At 39.6% G+C, this 25,632-nt stretch overlaps 1 protein-coding gene across 1 annotated transcript; it reads left to right on the forward strand.

Moving 5' to 3' along the window:
- The first annotated feature begins 3,486 nt into the window (after positions 1-3,486).
- LOC130731905 (uncharacterized) lies at positions 3,487-4,390 on the forward strand. The gene is made up of 2 exons (XM_057584076.1): positions 3,487-3,673; positions 3,764-4,390. The coding sequence occupies exons 1-2, from the start codon at positions 3,536-3,538 to the stop codon at positions 4,193-4,195; spliced, it is 570 nt and encodes a 189-aa protein (XP_057440059.1). The 5' UTR covers positions 3,487-3,535; the 3' UTR covers positions 4,196-4,390.
- Positions 4,391-25,632: the final 21,242 nt, after the last annotated feature.

Below are 25,632 nucleotides of genomic sequence, written 5' to 3' on the forward strand. Positions count from 1 at the left end.
TTCAACCGTTGATTTTACTTTTTTTTTACAATCAACAACGGTTACTTTCTAAAACCCACTACGCACACACGTTCTCCATCACTTGTGTCATTTGCTTCTCTCTCCTGTTTGCAAAAACCCTTATCTTTAGTTCTCTCTCTCTCTCTCGTTCATCCCTCTTCTACCCAAACCTCAACCTTCAACAATGGTGAGATCTAAAAGAGCTGATTCCGGTGAAAGGTCTGATTCAGCCAATGGAAGAGTGTTCCCAAGGATGGTTGTGGGTCTTCCAACAGGGCAAGTAGGTCCTGTTCTGCGTCCTAGATCGACAGAGGGTGCTCAAGCACAAATCCAAGATGCTGAGGATGTTATTCCATTGTCCCAAAGAAGCTGTGCAGTCACATGCGTCTCCCCTCCAGAAGAACTTCAATTTCTTGCTGAATGGCGTTTCGACCTAGACAACATTGTTGCTAATGGGGTCGATCTTCGTCCTGAAGTACAGGCTCAAGGCTGGGAATGATACTTCAATAGATTACATGGTCCAGTCTATGATAAATTGGTGAAGGAATTCAAGAAGCATGTTGATTGCAACGAGTACCAGGTGGTGTCTTTTGTTCTGGGAAAAAGGATCATCATCTCAGAGAAGTCTGTTGCAAGACTTCTGGGTGCAGATACAAGTCGTGGCTACAGATTTCAGTTGCAAGAGTCAAAAGTGAAGACAAGTACCAAGGAGAAGGTCAACAAGGCCTTATACTCTACATGGAGACCTGGAAAAACTAATTGCAAGACTAAGGATCTTCATCCTGACCTGAGAATCTGACACAAGTTCCTCCTGAACTGCATGAATCAAAGACCAAAGGGAAGCTCTCCAAACTACATCAATTTCACTCAGAAGGTGATGCTTTTCTTCACCAAGGAGCACACCAAAGTCTGCTTGCCTTATTTTCTCTTCTCCTATCTGAAGGAGTGCATCAAAAAGTCAAGGACTACTGCTTCACCAAAGTCTGCCATCAAGTACATACCTTTCACTACTAGAAAAACGTTGTTTAGCGACGGATTTAGCGACCGAACTATTTCAGTCACAAATAGCGACCGCGTTAGCGACGGATTCCATGATATTTTGGTCGCACTTCAAGGTTGACATATTAGCGACGGATTTAGCGACGGAAAATATAGCGACCGACATATCTGTCGCTAAATTTGTAGAATAAAAATAATAAAGCGATATAGCGACTGAACTAGCGACAGATTGTGTTAGCGACCGAACAATCCGTCGCTATTAGCGACCTAGTTAGCGACGGTATATTAGCGACAGACATAACCGTCGCTAAAAAGTATAGCAAAAATAATAAACAAGGTAGCGACGGTATTAGCAACTGACTTAGCGACGACTGATTTAGCGACCGATATATCCGTCTCTAATAGCGACTGATTTAGCGACGGTAACATTAGCGACCGTTGTTTCCGTCGCTAAAAAGTATAATAAAACTAATAAACAAAGTAGCGACTGGATTAGCGACGGACGCTTAAAAGTATAAAAAATTAGGGCTCCTCTTCATCTTGGTATGAGTTTACTTTTTGGCTCTCTTTACTCTCGCATCCTGCCTCTCGCTGCCTCTCGCTCACTCTCTTCTCTTACAGGTCACAAATAGAAAGAGGAAAAGGTCGAGAAGGATGAGGGATCTGATGATGTAAGTAAATCCTATATCTTACGAATCCACTCTTGTGCTTGGAAACTCTATAACTTGAAGTGCTGATTTGTAACCTGAACTGATACATAATTCTTGCTATTTTGCTATTTCTGTGACTGGGGTCTTCTTGTTATAACTTGCATAGTGAACTGAACCTAGCCACTGTAAAAAGCAACAATTTATGTTTGAAAGAAAGCTTGCCTTTCTTTTTAACCAGTAAATTTTCCCTTTTTTAATTGAAAAGTCTTAACTTTGTGCCAATAATCATCATCAAAACGTAAGGTTCTGTTGGGAATTGGTTTCTTAAATGCAGCAAGAAATTATGGGTGCTTGCTGAAGTGCCATGGTCATGGGGCTTTTTTTATTTGGCATAACAAACAAGAAAGATATCAGTTTGGTCCAAAGCTGAAGAGATATTGACTTCCCCTTCCCTAAATATAATATTGTTCCTGAGTGACCCAATGTAACAGATTGTGCTTAGCCAAATAAAGCTCACTCCATGGTTCTCTTACTCCCCTTTTGAATGGTCTTCAAATGTTCTCCTTTGCTTGGGAATGCGGTAATTCTGCTATGTTTAGGCCCTCTTCCTATTTGCTGTACTGTTTGGATTGATTGGGGCTTTGTAGCTAAATCTTATACTTGATATTATTATGTGTCTAAGCCTTGTAGCTACCAGCAATCTTGGTTACCCCTGTTGCTCGCTGTCAAGGGACTGAGTTAGTGTTTGCTTTAGGATTCTTTTCTTTTGGAACACTTTTGGTTAGTTCCTTTGCTCTGTTTTTCTTTTTGTCACTAAATCAAGGAACTAAGAACCGTGTGTGTGTGTGTGAGTGATACTAAAAGTTGGAATTTAAGAGGAAGTGATTAAACGAAAGGAAACGTAATACTAAAATAAAATAACATTTGCACTTTTAGTCTGCGTTTTGCTGCACCATCATGCAGCATGGAACGTATGTATATGCCTTCTTTTGACACCTTAAAGATTTAGTGAAGTTATCAGTAAGTTTGATTATTGGAACAAGCTCAAGAAGTTTTGGTGATGCTTGAAGAAACTCTCTCTCTGAAAAATAACAATCAACTTCTATACTTTTGTTCTCTCTTGAAGCAAAGTATTCGAATAGAAATGCAAAGTTGATATGCATTATCTCACATTAGGGTCCAAAGGACCAGCTTTATATAACCGCAACTTATGAATTAAATCCTTCAACCATATAATAGGAACTCACAATTCACTTGTTGTGTGAGCCATTGCTTTAGTTAACTTTAGCACTTGATCTAGTTGGGACTGTTGTGGGGTTAGTTGAGATTTAGGGAATCCAATAAACAATGGTAGAGGTGTTCATGGGTTGATTTGGTTTGGATTTAAGGTATAATGGAATTTGAATCGTTAAATTATAATTGGTTTGGTTCGGTTATAATTTTTTTTTAGCAAATATGAACCAAATAGTCCGATTCAAATCGGTGTGGTTTGTTTTTGGTCTTTGTTTTATATGTAAGAAATAAATCATAATTTTTAAATTGTTTATCCCAAAAAAAAAAACTAATATGCTTGTGTTTAAAGGTTTTTGGTGGCCACTTGTTGATGCTCTTAAGTTAAATACTTTGATCTTTTGCTTAAGGTATGTTATTTAATTTCTTAACATTGGATGTTTAATGCTAGTTTGTTTGTGTTGTCATGGATTGAATGTTGTATGAACTAATGTCATCAATGGTTGTAAGAGTCGGTATGGAACTTGTAAGAGTCGGTATTTAAATGATATGGAATTACATGCAGCCCATTTGCATATCCTACTTAACTGTGACGAAGTTAAACCATATATAAAGTACGTAAGTTTATTTGTATTTTGATCATTCTTTTAGTCATAATGATTGAAACATTAAATAATATAGTGACCATTGTTAGATTCTTTGAGCAACACTTGGTGGCAACCTTTCCAAATATCTCTCAAGCTGATATTGATGGTCTTACTGCATCTGAGTTTCCAACTTGGTTTCGATCGTATGTAATTGTCGTGTTTTTTTAAGTTAATATTGCATAAGTTAAACCTATGTTTGTGTAATATAAATTCTAATGAGTTTATGCTTAATGATAGGTTCATGATAGAAATAACATGGTAGTAGATCAGTTATTACACCACTTAGCATGGGGTCCTAAGAAAAAGGTGGAGACTTGGCCTATTTACTTTGTCAATGGTTTTAAGTTTCATACAGAAGAGTGGACTGTCAATAAGAAAACCATCAATTCTGGAGTTTGTGTTGAGGGTGATGATGAAGAGGATGAACACTATTATTATGGTGTCCTTAAAGAGATTTTGCGGCTAGAGTACCCAGGTGAACCAATCAAACAATTAGTGTTATTTAACTGTGAATGGTTTGATTCTGTCATCAATCGTGGGATGAAGGTTAATAAAGAATATGACATTGTGGAGGTTCATCGTTCTAGAAGGTATTCCAAATATATGACCCTTTCATATTTGCAACAAATGCGATTCAAGTGTACTACATGCCTTACCCAAAACACATAAAAGAAAAGGTTGATTGGTGGGTTGTTACTAAAACCAAACCAATGGGTACAGTTGATGCTCGGTATGCATTGGAGGTTGCATTTCAAGATACAACAACTCATGTGGACCCGGTTTCAAATGAAGAGCTAGATGGTCACTTGAGAGATGATGAAGCTTTATATGAGGAAGTGGATGAGGATGAGGATGAGGATGAGGATGAGGATGAGGATGAGGATGAGGATGAGGATGAGAATGAGAATGAATATACATCTTCAAATGATGATAATTAGAATGTGACATTATGTTTTTCTTATGTGAGGTAACAAATTGTACTTATTTTAATTGTAATATTATAGCTCGTATAATTTTTCCTTAAATATACTAATGCTCTATCCTTTACAAATAATGCAGATGTCTAACAAAGATCGAGGCAAAACCAAAACTCTAAGAGGAAAATCATCTAAAAAGCATTCAAAGGGGCTAACTCACAATGGTATTCCAACTTCAGCTTCAACACATGTTGCAATGTCATCACATATGACAACTCATGTCCCACCAAGTCAATCAACTTCTTCTACATATGTCCCACCAACTCAATCAACTCCTTCCACCAATGTCCCACCAACTCCTAATGTGGTACAAGATTGCACAAATGTCTCACCAACTCAATCAACTCCTTCCACCAATGTACAAGATTCCACCAATGTCTCACCATCTGAAAATGAATCAAATGATTGCAAACCTACATTCAACCTTGATGGCGAAGGGTATGCATTATTTTGTATAAGTTATTTTGAGTACTTTTAGTATACCTTTAATTGTTTACATGTCGTGTTTTTAGGTTTTTACCTTCGCATCCTGCTACTAATGCCATCACTGATATCTTTCGAAGTTATTATAATGAACCATGGCCAACATGGAGAAAGATACCAGAAAATAGGAGAACTATGATGTTTGGAGAATTCATGGTATATTTCAATGTAAATTATCAAGTTTGATCTACTATCACTATGTATGCAATTTTATCTAACTTTACTTGTATTTATTGTAGAAGAAATACTCTGTTTGTCCACCTGATGCTATATGGGCTAGAAATAACTTTGAATCTCGAGGTCAAAAACTGATGAAAGATAGTTTGAGTAAGGCTCATAGAGATAAGAAGAAGCCAAGGTGGCTTGGAGATCATGTATGGAATGGGCTATGTGAGCATTGGGAAACTCCGAAGTTCAAGGAGAAAAGTGTCAAAACAAAGGCAAATCGGGCATCTGATCGTGAAGGATTTGGAGGGACCCTTCACATTGGTGGCTCTATCACAACATCTCAACATAGAGACAATTTGGTTAAGATTCTTCTCTTGTAGTGTATTCTCTTAATTTAGATATAAATGATATTGTCCTAATTTTTTGGTACTTGTTTTAGATGAAGAAAAATGGATTCAACCCTTCTCCACTAGACTTGTTTCGCTCTACACATCAACGCAAGGATGATACATTTGTGGACAAGAAATCAGAGCATGTAGATGTATGATATGCTAAACTCTTCTTTAATTTAGTATACATGAATTGCATTGGACTAGTCTATAGGACAAATATTTATGGATTGGTTGGGCTCTTGTGACATTTTTAGTGTTTTTGTCTTTGTTTCTCATACAAGGTTGTGCTTGAAATTATGGTAAATGTAAGTTAGGTATTGTAAAAGAGAATTCATGGTTGATTTTATTGTAACTAATTCTTGCTAACAGGGTGCATATGTGCGTGAAATGGAAGATAGGACGCAAAGAGCATCTAAGCAAAATCTTCCTCCGCCAAATGAGCTAGATGTGTGGCGTGATGTGGCTGGCATGAAAAAGGGTAGAATATATGGGTTGGGATTGGAGTCCACTGTTATCAATAAACAATATCATGGCTCATGTTCTTCATCATCTGAATGGGTAAGAAGATCAGAATTTGATCAATTGAGAAACACTATTATGGAGGAGACTCAAAGAATGGTAAAACAAATAATGGAAGAAAGGATGCAACAACCACCAATGCCAACCCCAAATCAAGAGGAGTTAGAAACTGATGAGTCAGAGAATGAGGAGGATCTTGGTGCTTTTCCATGAAAACTTTGTCAAGCTTTGTTTCTATATTTAATGTAATAGACTATGTTTAATGTAATAGTAATCTACTAGACTAGTTTAAGTAGTTCATGGTATACTTTTTGTGAAGATTCAGTGATGAATTTAGGTGGATATGTTAAGATTGTGTGTTTTCTGATGATTCAATGATGATTATGGTTATATTCATATTTTTAACACTAAAAAAATCTGTCACAAAACTGATTATTTTTGTTAATTTTATATTTATTACCGTCACTGAACTCATCACTAACTTTTTAAATCTGTCGCTAATTCCGTCGCTATATTATAGCTGAAACCGTCGCTAATTCCGTCGCTATATTCCGTCGCTAAATTCCGTCACTAATGCAGTCGCTAAATTCCGTGGCTAATGCAGTCGCTAAATTCTGTCGCTAATTCAGTCGCTAAATTTCGTCGCTACATCGGTTGCTACAAGTCCGTCGCTATATCGGTCGCTAAATCGGTCGCAACATTTAGTGACGAGTGAAATACCAACCAGCAAAAGTCAGTCGCAAAATCGGTCGCTAACGGTTTTAGCGACCCATTTAGCCCATTTAGCGACCGATTTGGTCCGTCGCTAAATGACTGTTTTCTGGTAGTGTTTTGGCAGATTTCTGTCTAACTTCTTCATTGAGAGCAAACTGATATATGCTCTGACCAAGGTGCACAGAAGACCTAACAACAAGTGTTGGAGATGTCTTCACTCCTACATCTTTGAAGAGAATTGGATTGGTTGAAACAAAAGTTGATGTTAACCCTGCTACTGCAAAATCAAGAGGAAGAAGAATCCCTCTGAAGGACTACCGACTCAAAGGCTGATGATCCAGAGGCTATCAGGATCTATCTTGATGATCTGAAGCAACAAGACTTTGTGATTGATGCTGCCCTAGACCTTATTTTTGTAATGCTTTGATGATGGATTGAATAAAATGAGATTTTGATTAAGTTTGAGTTTTGACAGATTTTAACTGTCAACTTGTGTTAATTTTTAGAGGGTTTTAACGACCTCATTTGGGAAAACTTCTTCATGAGTGTTGTAAGAAGTGTAGAAAATTCTCGAAGTGGAATCAGGTCATTCCGACCTCTGTAGCTCGAGATATTCGAATTTTACCGGGCAGGGTTCTGGCTGTAAAGTGCCAGCGAATTTATTAATGTGTTTTTATTTTTATTCCGAATTTGGTCGGGTTTTTAATTAAAAATAGTTGGGTTTTAATTATGTTCAGACCTGATTAGGGTTGATTAGTGGGCCATAGGTTTAAGTGGTTTGGGCTTAAAAAGGTAAAAGCCAAACCCTAGCCCACATGTTGGTTTGCATGGGTTTTAGTCAAGGGAGGAAATCCTATTTCCTAAGAATCAGAAAACAGAAGTTGCACCCACACTCTTTCACGTTAGAAACCAGAGGAAAAGAGAGATGAGAGAGCTTGAGAGAGAAGAGGAGCGCCGCCGCCCAAGCCGCCACCACCACTCACGACGCGCGCGCGAGAGAGAGCTTGCGAGAGGGAGAGAGATCGCGAGTGGAAGAGGGAGAGACCGCGAGCAAGGCAAGGAGGTTTGGACAGCAGGAGAACCATCTTCTTTCTTTCTATTTTCAAGCTCTAAAACAAGGTAAGGGCTGGTCCTAGGACTTGGGTAGTTTGTTAGCGACTTGTTGCTATGTTTGGTTGTGAAGAATCTTGATTGTTGAGGGTTTGCATGAGGGTTTGGGTTGAAGGTTTGCTTGCTGTACTATTATGATATGAGACCTATGTGATTTGATTTTTATTGCTGGGACATAGCTTAAATCCTTGGGCTGAAATGGTTTATAGCTTAAACTAGAGGTGGGAGTTTCGCTGCCAGTTTCCTGTACTGGACAGCGGACTTCAGAGCCCCTTTTTACCTGTTTATGGTCGTCAAATGAAAACGTGATTAAGATGAAAGTTGTAGATTTTCGAAATAGCTTTCTGGACATAGAAAAGTCATAATTTTTGGTTTAGTAATGTGATCTGGGGGTCGTTTTTAGTAACTGTTACACCTGCTGTCTTTCCTGTTCCGGACAGTAAGCTTTAAGGCCTAATATCACCTAATTATGGGAATCAAATGAACGAGTGTTTAACTAGAGAGTTGTAGATATTTAAAATAGCTTTCCAGAAAGGTATCATACGTGATTTTTGGTTGAAAGATACACTATGTGGCTCTGTTTTTGTGGAAGTTGTTTCTGCTGTCAATATGTTGAGTTGTGAAAATGTTTTGAAAGTTTTGTTTAGGAACATGTGTTTAGGAGATGCTGTTAGTTATATGCGGTTAAGCCTTGGTACTTGCCTTGTGGTGCTGTTGTGACATAATATGCATGTTTTTATGTATATGATTATTCTTAAATGATTTCACACTGTTTAATTGGTTATTTGTACAAAAGGGTCGCTCACCTAGCCGTAATCCCCTTTTGTGCACTGTGAATGTTGTGTTGCTATCTTTAGTTTTTTGATGAGAATAAAAGACTCTAGGAAGAATTGACTTAGAGCCTCAATATAAGAGAAAGAGAAATAACTCGCTTGCAAGTAAAAAGTGAAAATGTGATTAATGGAACATATGTCTAGGTGAGACTATGTACCATGAGAACGATGGTGCCGTTTGAGACAAACAGTTACTTGCATGCGAGGGTGTTTGTGGGTTGTACGGTGTGTCCCCACGTGATTGAGGGTTGTACGGTGTGTCCCCTCCGAGAATTGTTCATCTGCGGATGATCGTGAATATGACCATTGGTGTTGAGGTGGTTGTGTGAATGGTGAGATCGCTAGCCTAACTGAACTTAGGTGACTGACTGAGATATAACTTAAAGATTATGCTTATTATACCTTGTTATTTATGAGAGTACATGTATATGTGAATGTTTTTATGAGAATATGAGACCTGACCCTTGCGCTACTTGTTTATGTGTTTATTTGGGGGGGGGGGGGTAGATGGTCGTGAAGATAACGACGACGACTCATTCTTGGGAGTTGATACTACATGACGAGCCACTACCGGATGACGACTATACTCCTGAAGAAGAGGAAGAAGATAAAGAGGAAGGGGCCAAGAATATGGTTGGGTTGAGAGACATCCATTTTCTCTTTGGATTGAGAGTACCGAGTTTGGGAAGCACTGAACAATTATTTTGCTTTCATTTGGATAAATAAAGTTGATGTAATTTACTTTGGTTTTAGATGTATATTTCATACTTATTTTATTTAATTCAAAAGTTTTGGGATGATGTTTACTTCCGCGAGATTTGTAAAGGTTAATCTTTCAAGAGTTTCGCAATTAATGAACCTTTGTCATTTAATTGAAGATTAATAATTGAATCGACGAAATTTTTTTGTGAAAATTGGTTACTTGGTTACTGTGTAACACTCGAGAAATCGGGGCGTTACATTGTGGTATCAGAGCTCCGGTTGAGAAACCAGAGCACTAAGGGTTTTGGGCTTACGAGTTTCCGAACTCGTTGTGTTTTTGTTTTTGATTAAAGTGTTTTCAAAACCTCGCGGTGAGACTTGGGTAGACTTGTTTGCTAAGATGTTTGTTTGGCTGTGAGATTGTCTGTAGTTAGTAACATTGCCGTGATACCTGAGATTAAGTGTTTGACTCTTTGTCAAGATATTTTGAGGAAGTTGATCTTGGATGAGGGTCATAAGAGTAGATTGAGTATTCATCCGGGAATGACGAAGATGTATCAGACTTAAAACTTCTCTTCTGGTGGACTGGGATGAAGAAACGAGTGGTCGAGTATGTATCAACGTGTTTGATGTGTCAAAAATGCGAAGGTAGAAGCTAAGGATGAATCTTAGTGGAATGACATATGAATTCCAAGGATGAGATGTCAAGGGTACATGATTTTTGAGGTTGAAGCATTAGAAATTGAATCGATTGGATAGGATCTCAATTTATGTGACTACTGGATGATAGGGACGCATTGACCTTTCCAGTGATTTTTTTTTCTAAATTTCCATCTTCGACATATTGAGCTTAATCGACTTAATATTGAAGGGGGGTGATATTCAGAATTTTAGCTGGTGATGGACCATGATAGAAAGGTTGATAGGAATTGATAGATGTTGGTCAAATCTGAGAGATGAGTTTGTTAGGTGTTTGATCCCTTTGTGAAGAAGTTGTAGTGCTAAGAAATGCATATTCATCTAAAAAGTGTTGAAGAGTTAGAGGACATTATTGGTGCGAACTCGGTGAAGGTTTAGATTTTAAGTCCATAAATTCTTGTCCTAATTGTGTAGGACTTAAAGTTTGTTAGAATTGGATTGAGAGATTAAGAAGTTGATTGGTGTCATAGTGATCAAGCTAGAGAAAGAAAGTTTTAGCATAAGTTGAATACATGAGAGTGTTGATATGGATTTCAGAGAAATGTGCTAGGATTACTAAGTGAGATTGACTACGCAGGATTAAAACCTTAAGGGTTAAGATTGTCCTTGAGAGTTGAGAGACAGGTATGAATAAGAGATTTAATGGTTTTAGTTGTGACGATAGCAGTTGAACCTTTGAAGATTAAAATCTAGGGAGCGAAAGTTGGGCTAAGTCCCTTGAGGCACAATTTATGGTTTGATCTTGAAGGGAATGAATTATGAGTTATGTAGAGATTTCAGACTTAAAATAGACTATAATTTGACTTGTGGATAAGTGAAAGATTGATTTAAGGTCTGAATGAGGATAGTTCTGAAACAAGAGATGACGTATGGATTGTTAGGTATTGAGATGATGATTAGCTTATAAACGGTTGATCAATTGGACTTGGATTTGGCGCCTAGGGCCCTAGTACGAACGTGATATCTAGGTCTATCTGAAGATGACTGCTAGATATCTAAGGGTTGTTGTTGCCTTGTATATCACCCTTGAGGTGAACTTGCATGACGTCTCCCAGGTTTTGGGATGCGTGCTGACACTACTTGTAAGATCGAAGAAAAGTGAGGGATTGAACGAATGTTTTAATTAAGGGTTGTCGCTTACCAAAGATTGAGATTGGAATGGACGCTCCAAGTGGGACACGCCTGACCACATCGAGACTTTGTGTCAGAATTGGTAAAATAAATAATAATTGGTATTATCTCATTTTGTGAATGGTTTGTGATTTATGTGTGTGATATGATTTGGTGTGCTGAATGCTCATTATTGAGTCAAAAAGGCGAGGAAGAACACTGACCGAGTAACTGTCTTCCTTACGTTTTTGTGGTGTTTTGTGTGACTGTGTTACACTCTCGATTTTGTTTTTCCTTACTTAGCAAAGATGGTGGGTGGAACCATCGGCTAAGAAAGGATGGCGGATGGAGCCAGTGAACGGAGTGTGTCGATCAAGATGGTGGATGGAACCATTAATATCGATGAGATGGCGGGTGGAGCCAGTTAACGGAGTGCGTCGATCAAGATGGTGGATGGAACCATCAAGGTCGATGAGATGGCGGATGGAGCCAGTGAACGGAGTGCGTCGATTGAGATGGTGGATGGAACCATCAAGGTCGATAAGATGGTGGATGGAACCATCGGTGAAGCAGGAATGGTGGATGGAACCATTGGTAAGACCGAGATGGTGGATGGAACCATCAGGAAAGACGAGATTGGTGGATGGAACCAACGATCGTATATGGTGGATGGAACCATAGATCGGACAAATCAGATGGTGGATGGAACTGTCGAATGGACTAGGTGGTGGATGGAACTACTGAACGAGTGAATTGGTGGATAGAACCTTTGAGCTCGGTGTCCGAAAAGTTTGTTCTCCCGTGTCTGAGCTGTTGATGCTGCATCCGGATCACCTGGGCGGGACGCCGACCAACGTGTACCGGCATGAGCATGACTTAAACTTTTGTAGTTTTGTGTGACTGCAGTGAGGCAGTTTGGGTCGTGTTCTAACGGAAGAGTTCCGTGAGGCTCTACAACGGGTGTCTAGGTTATAGACAATGAAATGAGAGTGACTTGAACATCCTTACCAAATATTTTTCCTCATTGTCATCTTTTGGATATTGAGCCTGATCAACTTGATATTGGAAAATGGTGATCGGAATAATAGTTGGTGTTGGACTATGAAAGAAACGTTAAGGAGAGGCGGATTCCCTTTGTGAGAATGATGTGGAACTAGACCATTAGAGATGTCACGTGAAGACCAGAAATATGAGACTAAGGACGATAACCTATGCGTCGAGACGACTGAGAGATTTGTGGAGAGTATCAGAGTGTGCAACAGAAGCGTGGGGTGTCTTCCTACAGTAGTTTCGAGGACGAAACTATTTTTAAGGAGGGTGGTATTGTAAGGCCCTAGACCTTATTTTTGTCATGCTTTGATGATGGATTGAATAAAATGAGATTTTGATTAAGTTTGAGTTTTGACAGATTTTAACTGTCAACTTGTGTGAATTTTTAGAGGGTTTTAACAACCTCATTTGGGAAAACTTCCTTCATTAGTGTTGTATAACTTTAAGTGTAGAAAATTCTCGAAGTGGAATCAGGTCATTCCAACCTCTGTAGCTTGAGATATTCGAATTTTACCGGGCAGGGTTCTGGCTGTAAAGTGCCAGCGACTTTATTAATGTGTTTTTATTTTTATTCCGAATTTGGTTGGGTTTTTAATTAAAAATAGTTGGGTTTTAATTATGTTCAGACCTGATTAGGGTTGATTAGTGGGCCATAGGTTTAAGTGGTTTGGGCTTAAAAAGGTAAAAGCCAAACCCTAGCCCACATGTTGGTTTGCATGGGTTTCAGAAAACAGAAGTTGCACCCACACTCTTTCACGTTAGAAACCAGAGGAAAAGAGAGAAGAGAGAGCTTGAGAGAGAAGAGGAGCGCCGCCGCCCGAGCCGATACCACCACTCACGACGCGCGCGCGAGAGAGAGCTTGAGAGAGGGAGAGAGATCGCGAGTGGAAGAGGGAGAGACCGCGAGCAAGGCAAGGAGGTTTGGACAGCAGGAGAACCTTCTTCTTTCTTTCTATTTTCAAGCTCTAAAACAAGGTAAGGGCTGGTCCTAGGACTTGGGTAGTTTGTTAGGGACTTGTTGCTATGTTTGGTTGTGAAGAATCTTGATTGTTGAGGGTTTGCATGAGGGTTTGGATTGAAGGTTTGCTTGCTGTACTATTATGATATGAGACCTATGTGATTTTATTTTTATTGCTGGGACATAGCTTAAATCCTTAGGCTGAAATGGTTTATAGCTTAAACTAGAGGTGGGAGTTTCGCTGCCAGTTTCCTGTACTGGACAGCGGACTTCAGAGCCCCTTTTTACCTGTTTATGGTCGTCAAATGAAAACGTGATTAAGATGAAAGTTGTAGATTTTCGAAATAGCTTTCCGAACATATACAAATCATAATTTTTGGTTTAGTAATGCGAAAGACAACAGAACTAATATACAATATATAATACAGCCCCTGCTGTAAGTAGCTAACCACGTCACGAGTAAACCTCCAGTGACGGGAAGTGAGAAAAGTAGCGCCCGTAGGCAATATGTACAAACTGAAAATAAAGGTTAAGTGTCCGCAACACAAACCTCAAAAATGAGAATAAGTTGACCCAATGGCCTGAAACAAGACCTCCTAAGTCCAACCAACTCTCTGTGATTCCCGTAAGGAAACCACACAAAAAGCTATAGGTGGGAAACTACACTGTCCCCAAAGAAACAAATGACAGTCAGAGCTACGACTCTACTCCTACACTAATCCTATCTCGAGGAGCTCACACTAACACTCAGTCCTACGTGCTAGCATGATCGTCGTCTGAATCAGAATCCAGAACGACCAAGTCTATGTACACTACCCGTCCTCCTCTCGCCACAGCGATACGCTCCGGTGCTGGACTCACGGGCTTAGGGCCCGATCCATGATCATCTATAACAGCAACGGTGGGTGAACTGGACTCTGCAAAAATCACTCCCACTGGCTCCTCCTCTGAGGGATCCTCCTCATCCGAGGATAACGGTGGTGGTGGTGGTCCTCCTGCTCCTGGTCCGCAATGCACACCTGGTGGCAAGTTGAAACTGACAGTGCATCTCCGCAGCATTCCTGACGTCAAGTATCCTACCCTATCTACATGGTCCTCCATAATCCGCCCCGAGTACGTCGCTCGATGGCTAGCGGGGTCAACCACCCACGAACCGGGGTCGTCCTGGTCAATCATCTCGTATCTAATCCCCCCCGAAGGGTGGACCATTGTGAACCAGTCCACTATGGACATCTGACAAAAGGCGTTGTCCGCCAAAACACACACAGAAGACGCGAGGGTCAACTCCAAAGAATTATGTAGATAATAAACCCAAATAGGTACAGATAATAAATTGCCACTTAGGCTTATAGCTAGAGATAACATCCTAGGGTTGCATATTCCACAATGAACATAACGACAGTAATAACAAATAGCATGCATCAGATAAGATTCACAATTATCAATCACACTCGGCAACTAAGTCAGTATGCATGTTGCATGACATGATATGACGGTTAACCCAGTTAACCAAATGCATTCCGGAACGGATGGACATCAACGGATCAGCCCTAGCACCAGCCACGGTGGGACCATTTCGGCCCGCGTGCCTCTTACTCCAACAACAACGGTAGTCAGATCAGCCGTAACCCGTAGGTCTGCCATTTCGGTCTGCTACAAGAGTCGTCTACAAACGCTCTTACATGGAAATCCGGGTCTTATGACCATTTTGGAATCCGACGAGGTCCAAAGTCCGTCTCGTGTTAATACCTCATTAATGTTGCATGAATGCAGGATGATTAGTCAAACAACGTCTCCGACCTCACTCGACACGTCGCCACGTGTTCTAGCTAAATTAATGTCTCTAAAAGCTTACCCTAAGGTAACAGTCGATTCTGCGACAAAAGACACATCTCCACAACAACACATAACTCATGATGATCTCCAAATCATCCGACTCATCTCCATCCGATGGTCAAAACTGCTCAACGAGCAAAGAGTATCAACATACTCGGAAACTATCAATTTCCCGGCTTATCCCTCGGATAGCCCAACAACACAACTGCTCCCACAGCACAAGAGTATCAACATACTCAAAACTTATCAACTTTCTCAACACTTGGATCCGACGACACTTCTCGTTTTCCAAAACTAAGATTCGACTCCTAAGCTTCCTTCGAGATTATTATCATTACTTAAAGATTTAGAGGTTGTTTAAGGTCTTATGAGTTTTCTTTACAAAATAATTATCCTTTTAGTCTCATCGCAAAACTTATAAGTTCTCGGGATCTCCTAATCCCCAAATGACTCCAAAGAATGTCTCGATCCATGAAATACCATAACCAGGCCCGAATCTCATTCGTCCTATCAAACTTTCTCAAAACTCTCAAAATAAAATCGGCATGACCTGCCCGCTATTCTCACTTTTCAGAAACACAGATTTCATTGAAAAGGCATAATTCAATCAGTACAGTCAACAAACATGTCATATATCAACACATCTCAGAATAAACACGTAGCACTTAGCATATAAAGCATGCACCACACATCCTAGATTACCCACATAGCACATAGCATGTAAGTCAATCTCAAAAACAGTCAGTAGATGAATCATCTACATTGTCAGCCGAAGCCTCAGAAAACATTTTTCCAATCAAACACAAACAAGTGCATAAACAGTAAATCAATGTCGAAAGCATCGACCCTAAGCATTAACTAAAGATTCAGTGAGTAGCCCTCACCTGAAGATTCTCCAGGGTGATCTTCTAACTCCTCTTCACAAGCAAAGCCTTGTTCCTCGGGAAACTCTTCAAATGAACCTTTAAAGTAAAACCACAGAATTCTATCAAAATCTATCGGAAACTAAGCTATCAATACTCACTAAGGTTACTCGAAGTAGTACATACTCCGAGGTACGATAATCTAGCGCGAAAGGACAAGTTTTCGAAAAAGGAATTTTCCTCCCTCCCCCTTAGGGTGCTCGGCCACTATTGGTAATTGTGGGGTTCGATTTTTCTTCGATCAAACTTGGGTCCTAGGTTATTATTAGTCGTAACTAAGGGTATTCTAAACTCGGAAAAATTATCGGATCAAAAACTGTCGCAGGGGTATTTTGGTCAATAATTTTAGCTCAGAAATTCAAAACTGAAATTTCAAAAAGCAAATTGGATGGGGACGTCACCAACGACGTTTATGACAACTAATCCTACTAGCACTAAGCTAAGGCGATAGTTTTCAGCCCAAAGGACGAAGCTTTACCCTAAATGGGTATTTTAAGCAGAATTGAAACTCGACGGTAGTTTTTCGAGAATCGGCGCAGTATTATTAGCTAAACATACTCAGGAGAACGTAGGGAAGATTTTTAGAATCAAAAATGAAGTATTCAGGATAGTTTTGCAAAAACCTCAAAACTATGAGCACAGAAAGACATAGAGAAAAGCTATGGAAAAGACGATCAGAGGTAAGGATTAGCGACTATACCTCGGTACCTTGAAGTAGCAACTGTTAGATCAACGATCAAGCAAGAAATGAACAAAATCTTCTCTTCTCCTCCTCCTAGCAAACTCGCGGCCTCCTTGGGAAGAAATGGGTAAGTTTTGTGATATTTTCTCATTTCTTGGCTATATATAGAGGTTGGCAAAACGCGGGAAAATGAAAGTTTCGCGATTCTGATTTTTCCGGCTTCATTCTCCGTGAATTCTAAGATAGGTTCTGGCGAAAGAATTCCAAAACTAAAATGAGGTCTCCTTGTATTTTTGGTAACTAATGCAAAGTCGGTGTAAAACTATTTTACCCGATAAGTTGCTTTTTGCATCGGATGTCGGAATAGAAAACTTCCTTCTGAAGAAAGATTGAGAACATCAAGAGAAATGGGTGTACGCGTGTAGAATCTTCATTTGAAGCTCTGAATAGAGAAAGTCTTCATCGTCGGTTGATTTTAGGGTTTCTTGAACTATCAGGGTTTTAGTTTCGGCAACCTTCCGATGATTGGAATCGGACGTTCGTAGATCCTAGAGTTTCGCCTCGAAACGCTTGTTATATATGGATTAAGAGAAGTTCTAACATTTCTCTGAAGATTTTTGGAATTAGTTTCCATCGTCTCTATAAGCGTAAATTAGCTATTTACTAGGATTTCTGCCCTAGGTTTAAGCGTATATCGATCGTGCTATAACTTTTATCGACTTTGATGCAATCCTTAGACTTTTCCTGAACTTCCTCCTTCATAAATTTATTCCTTTCGTTAAACTCTTGTTCAGGTTTCCCTTCACGATCCATCAAGCCTAATCGTAAATGGAAATCTCTTCCACTTATTCTAAGCTTAAAAACTTGGGTCTTACAAGTATTCTTCCAGAAGGAGCTGGACCTTTATGAGGAGATCAGAGCAACAGAGGTGGCTCTGGAGACTATGGCGGAGGGTCCTGAGAGGCAGGAGCTGCGCCAGAGCTTGGTCCACTTTGAACATAGGCAGCATCGTCTGGAGCTTGAGAAAGCAGCGATGCGTAGGCAATGTATAGTATTGAGGAAAAATCCTCCTTTTTAAATGTATCAATGCATTGTATGAATTATCTTATTTAGTAAATGGAATAATTCTAAGTGCCTGACTTCTAAGTGCCTCAGCTTCAGCTTGTAGTTTAGCTGCTTGTTCCAGAGCTTGAGACCTTGCAGCTTCACGTTGTTCTGCTTCAAGCCTTGCAGCTTCACGTTGTTCTGCTTCAAGCCTTGCAGCTTCTTCTTCTTGTTCTTTCTTCTTTCTAGCTTCTTCAATAGCAGCATGAAGTTGATTTCTCAATATTTTTTCATTCAGAGTTGCTCTTCTTCTTAAACGCTGACTGGCAGCTTCAACTCTTTGATCCCTTTCAGCAGTAAGGAAACCCAGCATCACTGCCGCTTGGTCAAGCATCCAAGTGCAAAGACGATCCCAGTCTTCAGCAACCTGTCTGGTTTCTCACTGAGGTCAGTGCGACCTTGCACATTGCGAACCCTTAAAGATGCTTCATGATTAAATAAGTTGATGTAATCAAGCAGGGTGTTTGGTCTGAGTTGGGTATAGGGAACAATGGAAATAGGGGTTTCAGATGAAGAGGGATGATTGTTACTTGTAGCTTCAGAAACACCGTGAGGAGAACCAATTTGCACTGTTTGGGGTTCAGAGTGATTGGTCTCAGGGTTTTGATGAGAAACTTCAGTCTCAGGATTTGGAGATTGGTCAGAGACAGAGTTTTCATTTTGAGGTGGAGGAGAAAGAGGACGAGGTGGTGCTACTGAAGACAAAGGGATTGCATGGATTGGAAAACCAGGAGCTTCCAGAGGTTCTGGCCTTGGTCCAGAATAGCGGTTTGGACTAGGAACAGTTAAGAAATATTCAGGAAGTTCTGAAACTCTTTCTCTGGCAAGTTGAAAGAATTGGTGAGAAGCTTCAGGTTTATTTGAAGGAGAGGAAAATGGAACATTTGTTGGAAAAGAGACAGAGGGAGCAGGAGAGAGAATTTCTCTATCAGAGGGTTCCTGATTTGAGTGATCAGAGGGTTGAGGCTCAGAGTTGGATTTTTCAGTGTTTGGTATCTCGTGAGCTTGTGTCTCTGAAGCCATTGGTTCAGAGGTTTGTGGAGTGTATGGAAGGATAATGGGTGAAGTTGGTGTAGTGGACTTAGGGGTTTGAAGCATTTTCCAGAGGGGTTCTTCCTCAATGGAGGGTTGAAAGAATGAAGCCCTAGGTGGGGAAGTGTGAGAAGTGGTTTGATCAATTTGTGTGGGTACAGGGTTGGAAACACCAGGAATTGCATCAAGCAAATTTAAATCATCATCATCAGAAAGAGCAATGAACTTACTTGAAGCTCTAGCTACAGATCTGGTGACTCTGGTAGAGATTGCAGGTTCCAGTTGAATGACTTGCGTTGCAATTCTGACCTTCTTTGTCTTCTTCTAAGGTGGTGGTTCATCATCTTCACCATCAGAGGAATCCTGTGTCTCAGAGGGTTCCACTTGCTTTCTCTTGGTCTTCTTCTTTCCCGGGAGACTCAAAGTTCGGAGGTTCTGGAAGATTTCTGAAGAATTCATCCACGTCAATTGTAACGCCCCGATTTCTCGAGTGTCACACAGTAACCAAGTAACCAATTTTCACAAAAAAATTTCATCGATTCAATTATTAATCTTCAATTAAATGACAAAGGTTCATTGATTGCGAAACTCTTGAAAGATTAACCTTTACAAATCTCGCGGAAGTAAACATCATCCCAAAACTTTTGAATTAAATAAAATAAGTATGAAATATACATCTAAAACCAAAGTAAATTACATCAACTTTATTTATCCAAATGAAAGCAAAATAATTGTTCATTGCTTCCCAAACTCGGTACTCTCAACCAAAAGAGAAAACGGATGTCTCTCAACCCAACCATATTCTTGGCCCCTTCCTCTTTATCTTCTTCCTCTTCTTCAGGAGTGTAGTCATCATCCGGTAGTGGCTCGTCACTTAGTATCAACTCCCAAGAATGAGTCGTCGCTGTTATCTTCACGACCATCTACTCCCCCCCTAAATAAACACATAAACAAGTAGCGTAAGGGTCAGGTCTCATATTCTCATAAAAACATTCACATATACATGTACTCTCATAAATAACAAGGTATAATAAGCATAATCTTTAAGTTATATCTCAGTCAGTCACCTAAGTTCAGTTAGGCTAGCGACCTCACCATTCACACAACCACCTCAACACCAATGGCCATATTCAAGATCATCCGCAGATGAACAATTCTCGGAGGGGACACACTGTACAACCCTCAATCACGTGGGGACACCGTACAACCCACAAAATCACAAGGTGACCGCAGTCAACCAAATAACGTGGGGACACACCGTACAACCCACAAACACCCTCGTGTGCAAGTAACTGTTTGTCTCTAACGGCACCATCGTTCTCATGGTACATAGTCTCACCTAGACATATGTTCCATTAATCACATTTTCACTTTTTACTTGCAAGCGAGTTATTTCTCTTTCTCTTATATTGAGGCTCTAAGTCAAGTCTTCCTAGAGTCTTTTATTCTCATCACAAAACTAAAGATAGCAACACAACATTCACAGTGCACAAAAGGGGATTACGGCTAGGTGAGCGACCCTTTTGTACAAATAACCAATTAAACAGTGTGCAATCATTTAAGAATAGCCATATACATTAAAACATGCATATTATGTCACAACAGCACCACAAGGCAAGTACCAAGGCTTAACAGCATATAACTCACAGCATCTCCTAAACACATGTTCCTAAACTGTAAGACCCAAGTTTTTAAGCTTATGCTAAGTGAATAAAATCTTATTCACGAGTAGGGTTGATGTATTGTGAAGGGAAACCTGAACAAGAGTTTATTAAATGAAATAAAATTATGAAGGAGAAAGTTCAGGAAAAGTCTAAGGATTGCATCATGATCGATAAAAGGTATAGTACGATCGATATACGCTTAAACCTAGGTCAGAAACCCTAGTAAATAGCTAGTTTTCACTTATAGGCACGATGGAAGCTAATTCCAAAAATCTTCAGAGAAATGTTAGAACTTCTCTTATTCCTTATATAACAAGCGTTTTGAGGCGAAACTCTAGGATCTACGAACGTCCGATTCCAATCATCGGAAGTTTGCCGAAACCAAAACCCTGATAGTTCAAAAAACCCTAGAATCAACCAACAATGAAGACTTTCTCTATTCAGAGCTTCAAATGAAGATTCTACACGCGTACACCCATTTCTCTTGATGATTTCAATCTTTCTTCAGAAGGAAGTTTTCCATTCCGACATCCGATGCAAAAAGTAACTTATCGGGCAAATTAGTTTTACACCGACTTTGCATTAGTCACCTAAAATACTAGGGAACCTCTTTTGAGTTTTGGATTTATGTCGCCAAAACATATCTTAGAATTCACGGAGAATGAAGCCGGAAAAATCAGATTCGCAAAACTTTCATTTTCCCGCGTTTTGCCAACCTCTATATATAGCCAAGAAATGAGAAAATATCTCAAATCTCCACCATTTTCTCTCCAAAACCCGCGAGCTCACCAAGAGGAAGAGGAAGAAGAGTTTTTGTTCATTTCTTGCTTGATCGTTGATCCAACAGTTGCTACTTCAAGGTACCGAGGTATAGTCGCTAATCCTTACCTCTGATCGTCTTTTCCATAGCTTTTCTCTATGTCTTTCTGTGCTCATAGTTTTGAGGTTTTTGCAAAACTATCCTTAATATTTCATTTTTGATTCTAAACATCTTCCCTACGTTCCCCTGAGTATGTTTAGCTAATAATATTGCGCCGATTCTCGAAAAACTACCATCGAGTTTCAATTCTGCTTAAAATACCCATTTTGGGGTAAAGCTTCGTCCTTTGGGCTGAAAACTATCGCCTTAGCTTAGTGCTAGTAGGATTAGTTGTCATAAACGTCGTTGGTGACGTCCCCATCCAATTTGCTTTTTGAAATTTCAGTTTTGAATTTCTGAGCTAAAATTATTGACCAAAATACCCCTGCGACAGTTTTTGATCCGATAATTTTTCCGAGTTTAGAATACCCTTAGTTACGACTAATAATAACCTAGGAACCAAGTTTGATCGAAGAAAAATCGAACCCCACAATTACCAATAGTGGCCGAGCACCCTAAGGGGGAGGGAGGAAAATTCCTTTTTCGAAAACTTGTCCTTTCGCGCTAGATTATCGTACCTCGGAGTATGTACTACTTCGAGTAACCTTAGTGAGTATTGATAGCTTAGTTTCCGATAGATTTTGATAGAATTCTGTGGTTTTACTTTAAAGGTTCATTTGAAGAGTTTCCCGAGGAACAAGGCTTTGCTTGTGAAGAGGAGTTAGAAGATCACCCAGGAGAATCTTCAGGTGAGGGCTACTCACTGAATCTTTAGTTAATGCTTAGGGTCGATGCTTTCGACATTGATTTACTGTTTATGCACTTGTTTGTGTTTGATTGGAAAAATGTTTTCTGAGGCTTCGGCTGACAATGTAGATGATTCATCTACTGACTGTTTTTGAGATTGACTTACATGCAATGTGCTATGTGGGTAATCTAGGATGTGTGGTGCATGCTTTATATGCTAAGTGCTACGTGTTTATTCTGAGATGTGTTGATATATGACATGTTTGTTGACTGTACTGATTGAATTATGCCTTTTCAATGAAATCTTTGTTTCTGAAAAGTGAGAATAGCGGGCAGGTCATGCCGATTTTATTTTGAGAGTTTTGAGAAAGTTTGATAGGACGAATGAGATTCGGGCCTTGTTATGGTGTTTCATGGATCGAGACATTCTTTGGAGTCATTTGGGGATTAGGAGATCCCGAGAACTTATAAGTTTTGCGATGAGACTAAAAGGATAATTATTTTGTAAAGAAAACTCATAAGACCTTAAACAACCTCTAAATCTTTAAGTAATGATAATAATCTCGAAGGAAGCTTAGGAGTCGAATCTTAGTTTTGGAAAACGAGAAGTGTCGTCGGATCCAAGTGTTGAGAAAGTTGATAAGTTTTGAGTATGTTGATACTCTTGTGCTGTGGGAGCAGTGGTGTTGTTGGGCTATCCGAGGGATAAGCCGGGAAATTGATAGTTTCCGAGTATGTTGATACTCTTTGCTCGTTGAGCAGTTTTGACCATCGGATGGAGATGAGTCGGATGATTTGGAGATCATCATGAGTTATGTGTTGTTGTGGAGATGTGTCTTGATATGATTTGGGAACACATAGGATCGTCTTGAAAACCGGGGACAAAAGATAGGAACTTGACCCTAACCGCGACCTGCCGGTAGAACCAAAGTTATCAAAGATAAAGGGGAACTTGACCCTAACCGCGACCTGCCGGTAGAACCAAAGTTATCATGTTTAGTTCTTAACCCAAGAACAAATGGGAAGCTCTCACAATATGAGAAAACTCAATATCATTCAGATTCAAAAACTGCTTTGTTCCATACATTGAGTCCCTATTTATAGACTAAGTGGGATGCTACTCTTTCCAATAAGTAATAATGCTCCCACTAACATTTAATAGACTCCACTAGAGATTTATAGCTCCACTAGCATTGGAAACTTGAGTAAAAACCCACTGTTCCTAAAGATGAGTCAAAGGCTCATAAAAGACATTAAAAACCAACTAGGGGGGAATACAAAATGTCATCAGAAAATTCACCCCTATATTAAATACGAAAATTCAAGAAAATAACTAAAATGGACTTATTTACTAAATATTAATGTCCATGAGTGCATCTTGAACATGCAGATTGGGTTCTTGGAAATTATGCCTTCAAGTTGGGTCCAAGTCATCATCATTCTTGTGTTCAAGGAAATTGACCCACTTTGGAGTTGCTTCTAATTTATTCTGATCTTCTTTTCCCTTGAGCTCCAAAATCAGTCCTTGCAAAGCTTGCTTCATTCTTTTGGTCTTGGACCTTGTCATTGGACCTCCTATTTCCTGCAAAGGGTCTTTGTCTGGGCTGGACCGATCCTCATCATTCCCTCCCTCTTCGAAAGGATTCGTCCTCGAATCAAACCCATCACCTACATCAAACAAAGATAGATCAGCCACATTAAAAGTAGAACTTATAGTTCCATATTCATTTGGCAAATCCAGCTTGTAGGCGTTGTCATTGATCTTTTCTAATACTTGGAAAGGTCCATCTCCCCTTGGGTGCAATTTGGATTTTCTTTGAGTTGGAAATCTTTCTTTCCGCATATGAACCCAAACCCAATCTCCGGGTTCAAAAGTAATGCGAATACGCCCCTTATTAGCTTGCTTTGCATACTGCTCATTCCTTTTCTCAATGTTTGCTCTAACCTTGGCATGCAACTCCCTGAAAAAATCTGCCTTTTTGTTTCCATCAAAATTAGCAAATTCATTAGTAGGTAAAGGTAAGATATCCAATGGAGTCAAAGGGTTAAAGCCATACACAACTTCAAACGGAGAGTAAGAAGTAGTAGAATGCACAGCTCTATTATATGCAAACTCAACATGTGGCAAACATTTTTCCCACTGTTTTAAATTCTTTTGAATGATTGCACGCAGCAAGGTAGTAAGTGTTCTATTCACAACCTCAGTTTGCCCATCCGTTTGTGGATGTGCAGTTGTAGAAAACAGAAGCTTAGTTCCTAACTTACTCCATAAAGTTCTCCAAAAGTGACTTAAGAATTTCACATCTCTGTCACTTACTATTGTTCTTGGTAATCCATGCAAACGCACAACCTCTTTAAAGAACAAATCAGCAATATGTGTGGCATCATTTGTTTTGGAGCATGCAATGAAATGTGCCATTTTGCTAAACCTATCAACAACCACAAATATGCTGTCCTTCCCACCCTGTGATTTAGGAAAACCTAAGACAAAATCCATTGAGATATCAGTCCAAGGTTGATTAGGAACAGGCAAAGGTGTATAGAAACCATGGGGCATCACTTTAGATTTGGCTTGCTTACATGTTATGCATTTTTCACAAACAGATTGCACATCATGTTTCATTTTAGGCCAAAAAAAATGCTCTTTCAAAATTTCTAAAGTCTTTTGAACCCCAAAATGTCCCATTAATCCACCACCATGAGTTTCCCTAACAAGCATTTCACGCAAAGAACAAACAGGAACACACAATTTATCTTTCCTAAACAAGAAACCTTCATGTTTATAATAGTCCCCAAAAGCATGCTTAGAACAAGAATCCCATACCTGTCCAAAATCAAAGTCATTGGCATACAAGTCCTTGATATGCTCAAACCCAAGTAGTTTTGTTTGCAATGAAGTAAGCAATGCATACCTTCTAGACAAGGCATCAGCCACAATGTTTTCCTTACCATTCTTGTACTTGATCACGTAAGGAAACATCTCAATGAACTCCAACCACTTGGCATGTCTTTTTTGAAGCTTTCCTTGAGAACTTAGGAACTTCAAGCTTTGATGGTCAGAATGGATGACAAACTCTCTTGGCCACAAATAATGCTGCCAATTTTGCAAAGTTCTTACCAATGCATAAAGCTCCTTGTCATATGTGGGATAATTCAACGCTGCTCCACTAAGCTTCTCACTAAAATATGCAATCAAAAAAAAGGAGGTTTATTGGAGGTTTAAAGAAGGAGATTGCTGATGTGGTGGAATTACAATATTATGTGGAGATGGAGGATTTGTTGCACAAAGCAGTTCAGGTGGAAAAGCAATTGAAGTCCAAAACCTCCTCCAAATTCTCATCATCCTCAAGCACTTCTTGGAAGTCAAATTGGAAGAATAATAAAGCCATTTCCCATCCTAAAGAAAATGTGAAGGCCAAGTCTACTATGGCATCCTCTAAAGGTAAATCTGAAACTAATTCTTCTTCACGATCACGTGATATAAAATGTTTCAGATGCCAAGGAATTGGGCATATTGCTTCTGAGTGTCCAAACAAAAGAGCAA

This window comes from Lotus japonicus, chromosome 1 (genome assembly GCF_012489685.1).
Source record: "Lotus japonicus ecotype B-129 chromosome 1, LjGifu_v1.2".
Classification (NCBI taxonomy): domain Eukaryota; kingdom Viridiplantae; phylum Streptophyta; class Magnoliopsida; order Fabales; family Fabaceae; genus Lotus; species Lotus japonicus.